This window comes from Punica granatum, chromosome 8 (assembly GCF_007655135.1).
Source record: "Punica granatum isolate Tunisia-2019 chromosome 8, ASM765513v2, whole genome shotgun sequence".
Taxonomy (NCBI): Eukaryota; Viridiplantae; Streptophyta; class Magnoliopsida; order Myrtales; family Lythraceae; genus Punica; species Punica granatum.
Genome location: NC_045134.1, coordinates 14,792,914 through 14,806,063, shown reverse-complemented (window position 1 = coordinate 14,806,063; position 13,150 = coordinate 14,792,914). Strand labels below are relative to the sequence as shown.

Below are 13,150 nucleotides of genomic sequence, written 5' to 3'. Positions count from 1 at the left end.
CCTCAATCTGCAAGGATATGAGAAGGCACCAGGTGGAGGAGGATTGTGCCCTAATTCCCAAATTCAATTGTTCTTTTCGTTTTCTTATAGTTTTAGGTAATCAATTAACGATTTTACCATACTTAATATGACATGTGAGTGATGTGTGCATCTTTCGGCCAAAATTTTGATCGGAATTTAATTAAGGGGGCATCCTGCTTATTTTCCGGTAAGGTCAGTGGGTACTTCGCAAAAATTTGAAGGTTAGGGGACAAACTCAAACTCACCGCATAGGTTAGGGGGCAAAATGCATTTAACTCAAAATTATATTACACAATATATTCATTAAAATGAAATTGCTTTTTGGACATTATGGTTTCAGAATTTTTGGGTACCTACAAGATTGTACCGAGCTTTCATGGTTCTACTGTACCCGTTACGAAAATGAGTCAACATACTAATAATAGCAGCAAACTAAACCTAGTTTAAACAATTTCGAAAACCTTAGTACTCTAGAACGTAACTGAGTACGAGAAAAAGAGCATTTTTCGAAATCTGAGGTCCTCAACGTTGGCTTTCTGACTGATCTCTTCAGGCGCAATGCATTGCAATGATACCTTATGCCTTTTCAAAATTGCCTGCGTCTCATGTTATTAGCGCACTAAACGACCTTTCCCACGATAATCTCTGCAATGTAGATCACTATCCAGACCTGCACTGCACAGACCGAGTCCTCTTAGAGCAGTTTAGCCAAACTAAGAGGCCCTACTTGACTCCGATGCAACATGTATCGAAAACCTTCTTGCTACAAGTTTTTTTGCAAATACTGCACAGTAAAAACTGCCAAATCAGTTTTGGCCTCGACGTCCGTACTTTTCGGAGGGATTTGGAGGGAGATTGCGTCTTTGCAAACTTGTCTTTTACACCATATTAACCTACCAGTGTCTTGTACAGTGACCCATGAGGAGGCATGATGACAGTAACGTAAAAGTTACTGCATCGAACTGTTCGTCACTGAGATAGGAGAGCATATATTTCCAACGGCATGTATAAAGTTTCTAAATGTGAACTTCACCAAGAGGCAAAATGAAACATTGCACAAGCAACAAGGAATTCCTACACTGCACTGCAATGTCTGAGAAGTGAATGCCTAATCTTCTCTATGAACAGAGGTTTTTAGCAAGGAAAACCACAGCAAAGAGCAAATAGACATCCTATGAACAGTTGCACACAGAGATAAAAACAAAATCGAGAGAGAGAGAGTGAGAGGGAGGGATGGAGAGGGGGGGGGGGGGGGGGGGGGGGGGGGGGGGGGGGGAGGGAGAGCTTAAGCCTTATTCAATATCCATTTAGAGTAAAGAGCAGGCTGGAAATATCTAATTTAACCCAATCGGAAAATGAAGATGCCTGGCCAAAACCAAAAATAGTCACTTGGCTCAATCCAATGATCCCTAACCCTACTCTGTCAAATGGTCAGATGGTCAACTCGAACTTATCGGGTTGACACATCGAATAAAAATTAATTGATCAAGTCCTCTGTACAGCTCCGCTGCCACCACCTACATTCCTCTCATTGGCTGCACCCGTCTCCGCAGCATGATCATTGGATTCGACAATCTCCTCAGACTCCATCCTGAGAAGAGCCACATTCTCGGCCTTATCATTGTTGGAGGAATCAGAGTCGGACTCCAAAGCGACGGAATCCAAGGAAGCAGCAATCACAGCTTCTGAGGCTGGGGATGGAAGATTCGTCCCTGGGGTCCAAAACCCTGGTATCTTCTTGTCATCTTCCCTCATCCTCTCCGCGTACTTTCCAATTTCAAAGCCCGACGTATCGTTCCCACCGAAAACAGACTCAAGCTTGTCCATGTCGAATAGGTCTTCCATTATCTTCCTCGAGTTAAGGTCATCCGAGTACACAAACTTGACCTTCTTGTAGGTTTTTGGCTCCAGAAAAGGCTTCACTACCTGCAAAGAAATAATAAACCTAAGGAACAAAAGAATTTTCACTTCATGTTCAACTAAAAGGGAGATCCAGTTTTGAGAGAATTCAAATCCAAGTCCATCTTTTTACAATGCAGATTGTATCAGCTGGTCAGATTGGGACCAGACTCCTGGAATGTTTGCTCTTGGGCAAAACTTGCAGGTTTGTTTCATTTTTAGGGCACATAACGTCAAACCAATGTATACAAGAGATACATCAGCAGCAACTAAGGTTGCTCTTGGTAAACCATCAGGAAAAATCGGTATTTGTACAAAACGATGCATGTGCATGTTTGGTAATGCAAAAAGGAGTTGCTGGACAGAATTTTACTAGTTTAAAGAAATGATTTTCTTTCTAGAAGCTCCTTGTCCTCAAAAACTGCAGCATAAATATTACCATTACCCGAAAACGGCTGTGAAACATACCATGAACTGTGTAAAAATAAGACGATTTCTCATGAAATATGTACCGTGAAGAATGGTTCAAAGAACTTCGGAGGGTTGTAAAGTATCGCAACGCCAAGGCGTTCTGGGTAGTGATCCTGCAACACACGGGCGGTCTCCCGAGTCACCTTCACCGATATGTGCGACATATTAAACCCCTCGAAATCAATTAGCCACACCATCTGCTCTTGATCAGGGGGCAGATTTAGAATAGCATTCTCCATGCAATACACCAAGTACCTGATCTGCCCTCTCGTAGACTTCGAATTCTGGAGTAGAACAAAATTCATGGAGGAAACACGATATATCAATATAATGGCCACTGGCCAGCATACTAAGAACCTTGAAAACAAAATTATCGTGATGCATCTGGAATACAGAAAAATGATTTATTCTGTACAGAAGAGTCAATATGGTTCTGAAGATATGGGAGAATTTCTATCTTTCAATTTTCTCATGGAAAAAAAATGAGGAAATCAAGTGTCGCACTGCAATTCATAAGACATAATGACATACAATGCTTTTTTTTCTTTTTTCCTTATTATCTTTTCAACTTTGATCATTTTTCAAACTAATAAAATTGGGAACTACAGCAACAAACCTATGCTACATGTGCACGAGAACAGTGGTTAGGAGATAATACCTGGCGACTGGGCCTCATGATCAGAACTGTTCGACCATGTTTGTCAATATAATTTGATCTATATATTTTCCCTGTCTCTGCTTCATGAGCAATGTCTTCCTGCCAAGGGAAGTACATAAAAGATAGGGATGCAAGTATCAGAATACTTGAAAAAGTTTGGATTGCCAAGAAGGCTTCGCTTCGTTGTGCCCTTTAAGTCAAACTGATATAAATCTAATACCACAAAAATATAATATGAGTTAATTCGTATTGTTGATAAGGAAATGGTTTTTAAAGTTGGCAAGCCAATAGATGTTTCAAATGTTTTCTACTGAATGGGACTCCCATAAATCACGCAATGGAACCAAAAAGAACTTTATCCAAGCATTTATTCTACAAGAGCTAAAATTGTAAATTACCCAGCGGATCTCCTCAGGCTTATAGTCAGATCTCCATTTCAAGGTATCTTTGAGCATTTTAGTTGCTTTCTTCACATTCCAATTCCGGGCACTTAAATATCTCGCGATCGACGCATCAGAACAGTAAATGGACAACTTCTGTGGCAATTGTCCAATCAACCTTCTCACCTCATTTATCTGTACACGATAACAGGACGAAATGTAAGCTAAGTCAATCCTTGCCTGAGATTGTTGTTGGAACAAACCAACACACAAGTGAGAATAAAACCAGTTCATACTACAGAGATACACACCTTTGCCTGCTGCTCTTCAGATGTTAAAATCTTCTCTCCATCATTCAAAGAGGATTTCTTTAAACCAGTGCTCATAGCTTCTAAAGAAGTGTAACCTGCTGATACGTAGTAAGGACCTCAATTACTTTATTACTATCTTACTAATTTTAGTAATTACAAAGATACTAGGTGCAAGAAACTAAATAAAAAGGATTCATGGCCTATATTGAAAGAGATGGCCTAAAGACTGATATTAAGACATTCCTGCACGGAAGGGCCTTCTCCTAACCAGACACTTACAAGAAATACATGGTATTAGACATAACTTCATAACCGCATGTGGAGGCTTATGAAAATTGGATACTTACAAGAGAAATATGAGATTGAGTACAGATATATTCATAAAAAATTCACACAGGACTGAGCAACAAATAGAGTTATCTCCTTTTGGATCAATTAATCTCTATTTCCTCTACAGAGCAAAGAATTCCTTGAGACCCTTCACACATCTTTCTAAAAAGTATTCTCTACCACTAAAATTTTGTAACGCATAGTATTGGATACCAGTGTCAATCCCTATCACCACATTTCTTTCACTACCACGTTGATCATATCTGATACCAAAGAATGGACATAAATGCATATAAAGAAAACAGATCCACTTTGTAAGACCATTTTATTCCACATTGTGTACATTTCTTGGTTCCGGTTTAGCCTTCTCATATGATGTATGAAGCCTTTACAAATTAAAACACAAGCTCATCTCTCATACTTCAAAATGCTGAATAGGCCTGAGTTCATGCTTATTTCTCCCTGTCCCAAATTTGTGGTAAATTTCTCATTTTCGTACCCATCTGGATTTCATGCAGTGCAGTACAATGGAAAGGGAACCCAAGTTTTGACAACATTAAAATGATTTGTATGTTACTCCATTCTTCTTTAGATTCCTCTTTACTAAACGGGTCTTAAGATCGGGGTGGCAAACAATGTCGCGCGTTCCCCATTCACCTTTCATAAATGCCTTAGTGGTAGAGATTTTAATCGTATCTACATAACCACCATGATTACTTTATAAGAGACCGGGAAAAGGGAACATGAAAGCTGCCATTTAGAGTCAAGTGATAGGAAATGAAGAGAGGTTTATTAGTTCCAACCCTTCATTAACCAAATTCCACAAACTTTATGAAGGATTCAGGCAACCAGAAAACTATAGAAGATAAGGAAGTTAAACTGACACATGAGCCGCTATATTCCATTCACGCATTGTCCAGTACATATAAATCAGTGTCCAGCTATATCAGTTCTTCTCCCATAACAACCTACCAGAGTTCAGAATTCAATTAGAATAAGGCAGCAATAGCATGTCCAATAACTCATGTTTCCATCATAGAAAATCTTGACTTTCTTTTTGGGCACTTGTTGACTAATCTATATTAAATCACCTCGTTTTAGCATAAACCCAAGAAATTCAATAATCCACAAAACAAAGCGGCGGACCTTTTTTTTTCTCCCTAAATTTCTGGTGAAATCAATATCTGTGTCCCGAGAAAAAAAGGGGACTGAAAATCTGAATCTGAATCTGAATCATTTTGAGGAGCACATCAGAGAAAAAAACAAACAAACAAACAAACAACCTAAATCAAGTAAACCCCGAAAGAGAAGGAATCCGAGAAGCTGCAAGAAAACCAGCAAGCAACCAACTGACCAATTCCAAGAATCTGATAGCCCCCCACAAAAGCCCAGAGAAGTGCGATTCCGGTGGAGGGTCCTCACTGACAGCCCCAGAACATTGATCTCAACAAAAGACAGGGTCAAACGTGGTCTGTACAAATGAAGGTCGGAGATGGGTTTTCTCGCTTTTCAAATTTTGAATGAGAGAAATATGATAAACTTCTCCTTCTTTGACGGAATATTACGCGGATCCGGATCTATTGCTGCATGACAAAAGAAATGGAAAAAATTATATATTTATATATTATATTATATAAATTATTAAGTAAATACATGACGACAATGAAAATTAAGCAATACTGTGGGGGCCTCATGTGACTTGATTTTATCGTAATCTGACAACAAAGATTTTAATATATTTTTTATATATTCGCTTGAAAAATTTATGGATCTAATAAAATATACTATGACTCCTAATGGTAAAATATACTCATATCATGAATATCGAACTTGTAACATTTTAATTGACAAGCGAAAATATGCATTAGTTTATTATAATATCATTCATAAGATTTTATATATTTTACTTGAGGGAAAAGGAAATGGAGTGGTTAGGTGAGAAATTACGATGGATGGTATTATTTTTGGGGGCACATGGTAGAATTAAAATAATTGGGGAAAATTAAACGAGTGAACTCGGCCCGCCATATCTTATTTTATTTTGTTTATTTAAAACGTTTCCATTGTCCAAATCTACTCTCTTACTTTGACCGACGGACTTTTTATTCCTTTTCTTTATGTTGCGACGATAACTGCAAGAAAGCTGTAGCGCTTCTCTTGACGAAGCTGTGTCCGGATTTATCGACAGGTCTCTCAATATAAAACTAGAGGAACCGAGGAACCGGGCTGCGCATATGGATGGACCAAGGGAATTGTGGCCAATTTAATTTTTTTAATATTAATGATTTTGTTGACAAGATTTTTAGAATAAGTTGGTCATGCATCCGGCATTCTAGAAGTTCTTTTCTTTGGTATGTGATATACTTTCCAAATGAATTAACTCCCCACCAATATGAATCCAGATACTTGTGAAATCACTTCACTCTTTATTAAATAAAAAGATAAATTGCACTGGTGGTCCAAAATATTTTACAAATATTTCATTATAGTTCAAAAAACTTTTTTGCTACATGATGGTACAAAATGTTTCAAAATTGTTTCATGATAGTAAAAACCGTCAATTGGCCCTAACGCCGTTAACATTTTGCTGACGTGACGCGTCCTATGTGTCACTTTTGTTACGTGAAACCAATCATAGTGCGCCACGTCATTTGAGAGAAAATAAAAATTTAAAAAGTCCAAAAAAATACAAAAAATAATAATAAATACAAAAAAAAAGTAAAAATTTATAAAATAAAAATAAAAATACATTTTAAAATTTTGAAAAATTTTAAATTATTTTGAAATTTTTTTGAAATTTTTAATTTTTTTAAAATATTTAAATAATTTTTTTTATTTTTAAAAATAATTTTAAAGAATTTTATAAAAAAAATTTAATTTAATATTAAAATTATTTTTAATTTAAAATAATAAAAATTATTTTAAATTTTAAATTTTAAATTTAAATTAAAAGTTTAAAATTATTTTTAAAAGTTTTTAAAATTTAAAATTATTTTTAGAATTATTTTTAAAAGTTTTTAAAATTTTTAATTTTTAGAATTATTTAAAATTTTTCGGCCACTTCAACAAGGAGGTGACCTGTAGTAGCCACGTCAGCGTCGGCTTGACGGCGTCAAGTTCGAATTGATGATTTGTACCATCATGAAATAATTTTGAAACATTTTATACCATCATGAAGCGAAAAAAACTTTTTGAACCATAATTAAACATTTATAAAACATTTTGGATCACCAGTGCAATTTACACTAATAAAAACATAAAAGTCTTTTATTTTACTGTAGATCTTGCAGATTACTTTATTAAACTAATGAATGTTACTGATACTTTTATAGTAGAAAGTACTAGTAAGATCCCAATGAAATTATTTCAATAATCGCGGAGAATAGCCCCCACTTTCAAATTAGATATATTTGTACTGCGATCCCACTGCTTTCATCGAAGCCTCATATTAGAGCAACTATATTCAACATCGCAATATCACTCATTTCTCGATAAAGATATTGTTTACATTCGATTTTTGCACATAGCGATTATTGCGGAGCACGTGGCGAGCAAGATAGACTTCATGGACGTAATTGGGCTTAATAGAGGCAGCCCATGACTGATTCGATCGAGCAACAAGGACTCAGGCAAGAAGACAACCCGCTACCGAAATCCATGAGGGAACTCAACCTAAAACTTGCGGCAAAACCCGAAAGGGCAACATAGAAGGGGGCTGGCAGCTCATGGAAAGAAATCGCAGATTGTTTCCAAAGCTGGGGCGAGGAACAAATATGCACAGCGGTGCATGAGAAGGCTGGCAGCTCAAGATGGTATCTGCAGATTCTTTCCTTGGCAGAGACATGCATGAACCTGGACATATTCCGTGATAGGCAAGATTGCTACACCATTAAGCAAGTTCCTTATTATTGCTAATAGTTTATTAAGTTCAAGGCTTCCGGGCTAAGATTGATTTCCACCGAGTTAAGGCTTCCGGGCCAAAGTCCACCTTTTTGGGCTATCTAAAGCCGAGCCCCACTCTCACAGATCCTTCGGGGCCATGACCATTATCACCTGGACCGGCTTCCAAGCCATCTCGACACCACGAAAACCAGCTTCTGGGTCGCCTTTATACAAATATCGGGTGATTGATTGAGGTCACGTTTGGGAGAATATAAACAGGTTAACCCTCATAGTTGTGACATTATCTGCAATATTTCTACCATCTCCTAACCAACAACATTATCGAAGGCCCAGCTGTAGTCTAATCATACGGACCCCTGGGACCATGGAGCCATGCACTAATTTGGTGAGGATGGCTGGTGCTTTTGCCCGGCGCACTCTTGGGATCACGCCCTGGTTATCGAGCCACTACACGGAAGCCGAAAAGTGAATCGTGGAATTTAGGAGAAATAGATATTTAGGTCGTGAATTGCAATATCACTTATGTGACAATTTACTATAGTTTGGTGAGCTTTTTAGGCTCTTATGTTGCATGGACTCTATAAACAAAAATTATCATAGAAAATTCCATTTATTTATAATATAAGAAATTGAATTCAATAATATTTGTTAATGTGGATTTTATAAGCATAGATGTATATGATATGCGAAATTTGTTTTATACTATATAAATTTAATATAATATGAAAATACTTAACTGATTTAATATTCCTCGCTATTTTCACTTTTACATAGTATTAATAAATTATTTATGTCCCTAAACATATATCATATGAATCCTTTTAAATTAAATGATGATTATATGAATTATATTACAGTAAGAAAATATATGTAAGGATGTGTTCGAATTTTCTCCGGAAACCTAGGATGTTGGGGAGACATCTTAGAGGCCAAAGAAAAAGCCTTTGGTCGATTACCTTGAATCCATTCTTGCAGAGCTACGCGCAGTAGTCAAGGCCCTTATTCAAAAGAGAATAGCTGCGGCAGTTGACCACACGACGCATGAAAACACGGCCTCGACGGAGAGTTACCAAATCATCCTCCCTTTGAAGAAGTTGTACAAACTCTCCCGACTGCCACTAGTGCCCGCGTTACAACACATCAGTTGTGTGCGAATGTTGGATCCGCACATAGAATGGAACTTTGTTCATGCTTCGACCACATAATAGAAATGATGGGAGTTGTCACTATCTATTTGGGGTTGTTAGAACTCCGAGCCAGTGAGTTAGCCAAGGCTAGAAATGTTTCCAACTCTACATTTCCTAAGTCTTTATTTTTGGGTCTTGAACCAAAGATTTGGATTTGGGATTCTATCACGCACGATCTCTAAGTCGTGTGCCATTTCGGTACTCTATTTGTCTATGATTTGCCATATTTTAATTTATTTATCCAGTGATTAATGGTCTCGCACAATTCCTGCATAATTTGAGAGAATCAATTGAAGTGGATGAGTTTAAAAAGCTAGCCCAAGTATGCAATGGATCCCCCACGTGATCATGTGGGTTTTGTTAATCTTGAGCCTATTTATTCGTCATGCAAATGTATTAGTAGGCTTAAGAATGCACCTTGACATTTTTCATGAAATGAGCCTACGCCCAATTAGATGAAATATAAGGCCTAGGCTACAAGCTTCTTATATATCAATTATTCTCCCACGCCAAGTGAATTAACCTACTTCGAACCGGCTTCATGTCTTGGACTTTCTCAAATAATTAAATTCATTCAAATAAATCGACTCCCAGGCTCTCTTGCCTCACTCGCATTAGACCTAAAGTCTACATGGATTTCATCAAAATTACAATGAATGGGCCCGCAAGTATCTCTCAATTACCCGGCCCACTACAACAAATTTACTCATTTTCTTTTCATTTTTTTTCCATCCTAGACCTCTCAAAATTACATAAAAATTGTCCACAATAATTGGGGATTCTAAGGCTAATACAAGTAGGCCTTTTCCTCTCGGGCTTACCATGAATCAAGTTATCATAATTTATGCGCTCTCCAAGTCACGCATGTGCAAACCCCAGGATCGCTCCCTGTGACTGAAATAAGGCATCGATTCAAGGGTCGTCAGCCTACAATCCCAAGGTTAGAACACACGAACCTCTCTTGCTCACCTTGACTTAGGGGTTCGGGTCCAATTAGAATTAATTAGGTGATTTAAGTCAAGTGGATGTGATCAGTTCAATTCGTGTGGGTTAGATTTGCAACCAATTCAAACAATCACACAATTGTCACGGTAGCACTCACAATCACACATATGAGTTTAATTTTAAATTATGGGCCGAATGAAATGGGCCTAGAGCCCTTAGTTCATGTCGGGTTCATTAAGCACAAGAATTAATTTTAAGGCCCACTTAGAATTAATTGTAATCAAGCTCATCAAATCCACCCATCAATCATCAAAAGACTTATCTCATGATACTACTAGGTTCTTAGGAGGTTCTTAGGAGGGTTTAGCATGGGAGAATCCTTATCTACTGCGGACCGAAGCGGTCTTTAGGCCGAGACTAGCCTAGGCCTAGGTTGGTCTCCACGTCTTCTTCGAGTGCGGCCACCAGCTTGTGATGGTCATCGTTGGTCCCCTATCTTCTCGTGTTTCCTCATTTCTCCTCCTCTACGCCTCTCTTTGGCTCGTGACTGAGCTGTGGTGGGAGAAGTTAAGCTCGAGATTGAGCTGCTGCTGCTCAGAATAAGTTCTTGATGGGCTAGATGAACCCGGAAAGCTCGGCTCTTGGCTGGCCTAAGGCATGCTCAGAGAGGTTGGAGCTGGACGGTGGAAGCTTTGAATCTCTGTAAAGGGGGCGTTGAATGGAGCCGCTGCTCAAAAGAGCCGGAGGAAGAACTCAGGCTGATGTTATTGGAAGGATGAGCTACGACTGAGGAGCTTGAGCCACAAAGGCAGTGACGACGGTTGGAGCTCTTGGACTCACCGAAGACAGAAGTGAAAGTAGCAGCGGCAGTTCGGAGGTGATGCTGGTTGTCGGGGGAGTCATCGTTGTCAAAGCCGGCCATTAGAGCTCAGATGAACATGCTAATTGCAGTAGAGCTGAGAACTTGAAGGAGGAGGAGCTGTTATGAGCTGCCGCTGAGCTCAACGTTGATGCAATTGGATGTAACGTTGGAACTCAGGGCGACATCCATAGGGAGGAGAGGATAGCGGAGGTGAAGAGATGACGGAAAAAGGTGGATGTCGGGGCTCCGATCCTGGCTGATGGCAGGGCCGCTGCTGTGCTTGGCCGCTACTCTCTTTCCCTTCCTCTCCTTTTCCTTCTTGAGGTAAGTCATACGTCGTTGCAATCCTTGACATCCTATATGGGAACATTTGAAGAAATCAGTTTTTATGGGTTCTTTCTTCGCTCTTGCTCTCGAGGAGTGGCTTTACCGTAATCTCTCTAGTCACCGTAGCTGTCCATCATGGCCCTTGTTCTTTGGGGTTGGCTGCTGGTTATTTTGGAACTGGCACCATAAAGAGCTATTTGATACGAGCTTCACCCGACCTGTCAATGAGCCCAGGACAATGAGGGGATCGCGGACAGCCTTCGTACAGCGGCAACATCTAAGTCTAGGGTCCTTTGCAAACCTGCTCGTGAATGGCAAAGGATCCACTGGACTCGGCCTCCTAACGACCGGATTAAGTTAAAAACAGATGGAGCTTCGAGTGGCAATCCTAGCATTGCAGGTGTTGGAGGTTTTTATAGAGATGGAACAGGACTATGGCAGGGCTGCTTTTCACAGCATTCAACTTTTGCTTCCGCAGTCGTCGCTGAATTACTGGGGGGTCAAATCAGGTTTGGAGCTCGCTCAGGCTCTTGGATTCTGACGTTTGACTGTAGAAGTCGACTCCGGGTTGGTACCTTAGTCACCGGAGCTGAAGATGTCGCTTCCTCTCTGGCAGGTATTGTTTCTGCTGTTAATAGATTTGTTGACATGGCCTGGGAGATGCACTTCGTTCAACCGTTCGGAAAGGCTAATGCTTGCGTTGATTGCCCCGTTTTTGTGTAATTTAACTTTTCTTTAGGCCTCGGCCTCGTTGAACTACCGAAAAGCTCAAGTTACTTTTTGCTTAGCCGGAGTCCAGAAAAAGGAAATAAAATGCATTGAGTAATGGGAAGACGTCATACTTGCCCTCCAAGCCCAAATTGGGACTAGAAAATAGATATAGTGTCTTAATAAAATAAAACAACCGAAGTATAGAAAAGGGCAAAAAGGACTGAGTAATGGAAAAACCTCATACTCGCCATCCCAGCCCAAATAGGAACTAGAAATAGTGTCTTAAAATAAAAAATATTTTATTTAATATTAATATTAAGAATATCAATAATTAATAATTAATAATTAATTAATGTAAAAAAGATATTTTAACGTTAAAATTAGAATAATGCGACTCTAACAGTCTCTGCTCAAACTGGAAAACAAGATTCTCAAGCACAAAAAGAAAATTATTGCAAGAATTCTTCAAAAATTGTACCCAAAAAAGTTGGGATAGGAGGCAATTTTCGTTAATCGTCAAAACATATTCTTACAGAGGCATGACCTTCCCCCCTTATCCATGTATTCTTCTCGTAGCACTTACAGTTCAGTAGCCATCGAAGGATCCGAATTGAAAACATCACTGAACCAAAACTGTTAAAAACACACAGCAGAAGAAAAGATATCGTTCAGACTCTCCTCGAGCTTGGGCTATGCGAGATCTGAGAGCATGTTCTCGCAAAGCTTTGGTTGAAAAGCAACTTTCATCCTCACTTGAATAATTCGCTGCAAAATCATCAGTGGAGCAAGTTAACGTTCCATCGTCAACGGAGAATTGGGGTGATCGAACCAGTGCTTACGCTTTTCGAGGAAAAAAAGAAAAAGAAAAGTTGAGACAAGTCGACTCAGTTTAGCTCAATAAAGTAATAAAATGGAAGATAGTGAATGAAATGAGAATGGGGGAAAAAAGGGACGAAAACAGAAAAATAGCCAAAGTTATGGGACCGAAAGTACAATTTTCCCCAATTGTTATATGATGTGGTACTATCGGCCAGGAATCAAGGATCCTTCTCATTATACCCGCGATAGGTGCGCGTCCTCCCTCTAATTACATATTATTTAATAGTTAAAAGTGTTATATTCAAAATAAGAGAACTTATCAAAAT

At 38.9% G+C, this 13,150-nt stretch overlaps 1 protein-coding gene across 4 annotated transcripts; it reads right to left on the bottom strand.

Annotated features, from left to right (window-relative positions):
- Positions 1-1,299: 1,299 nt before the first annotated feature.
- On the bottom strand, positions 1,300-5,648 carry LOC116189286 (phosphatidylinositol transfer protein 3-like). 4 transcript variants are annotated; one of them, XM_031518882.1, is made up of 7 exons: positions 5,425-5,648; positions 4,955-5,038; positions 3,741-3,838; positions 3,448-3,624; positions 3,050-3,148; positions 2,433-2,675; positions 1,300-1,947 (listed from the first exon to the last, which is right to left on the bottom strand). In XM_031518882.1, the coding sequence occupies exons 2-7, from the start codon at positions 4,956-4,958 to the stop codon at positions 1,507-1,509; spliced, it is 1,062 nt and encodes a 353-aa protein (XP_031374742.1). In that variant the 5' UTR covers positions 4,959-5,038; positions 5,425-5,648; the 3' UTR covers positions 1,300-1,506. The 4 variants fall into 4 exon arrangements, with proteins under 4 accessions (XP_031374742.1, XP_031374743.1, XP_031374745.1 ...); XM_031518883.1 differs by having other exon boundaries at positions 3,741-3,835; XM_031518885.1 differs by lacking the exon at positions 4,955-5,038.
- Between the last annotated feature and the right edge of the window lie 7,502 nt (positions 5,649-13,150).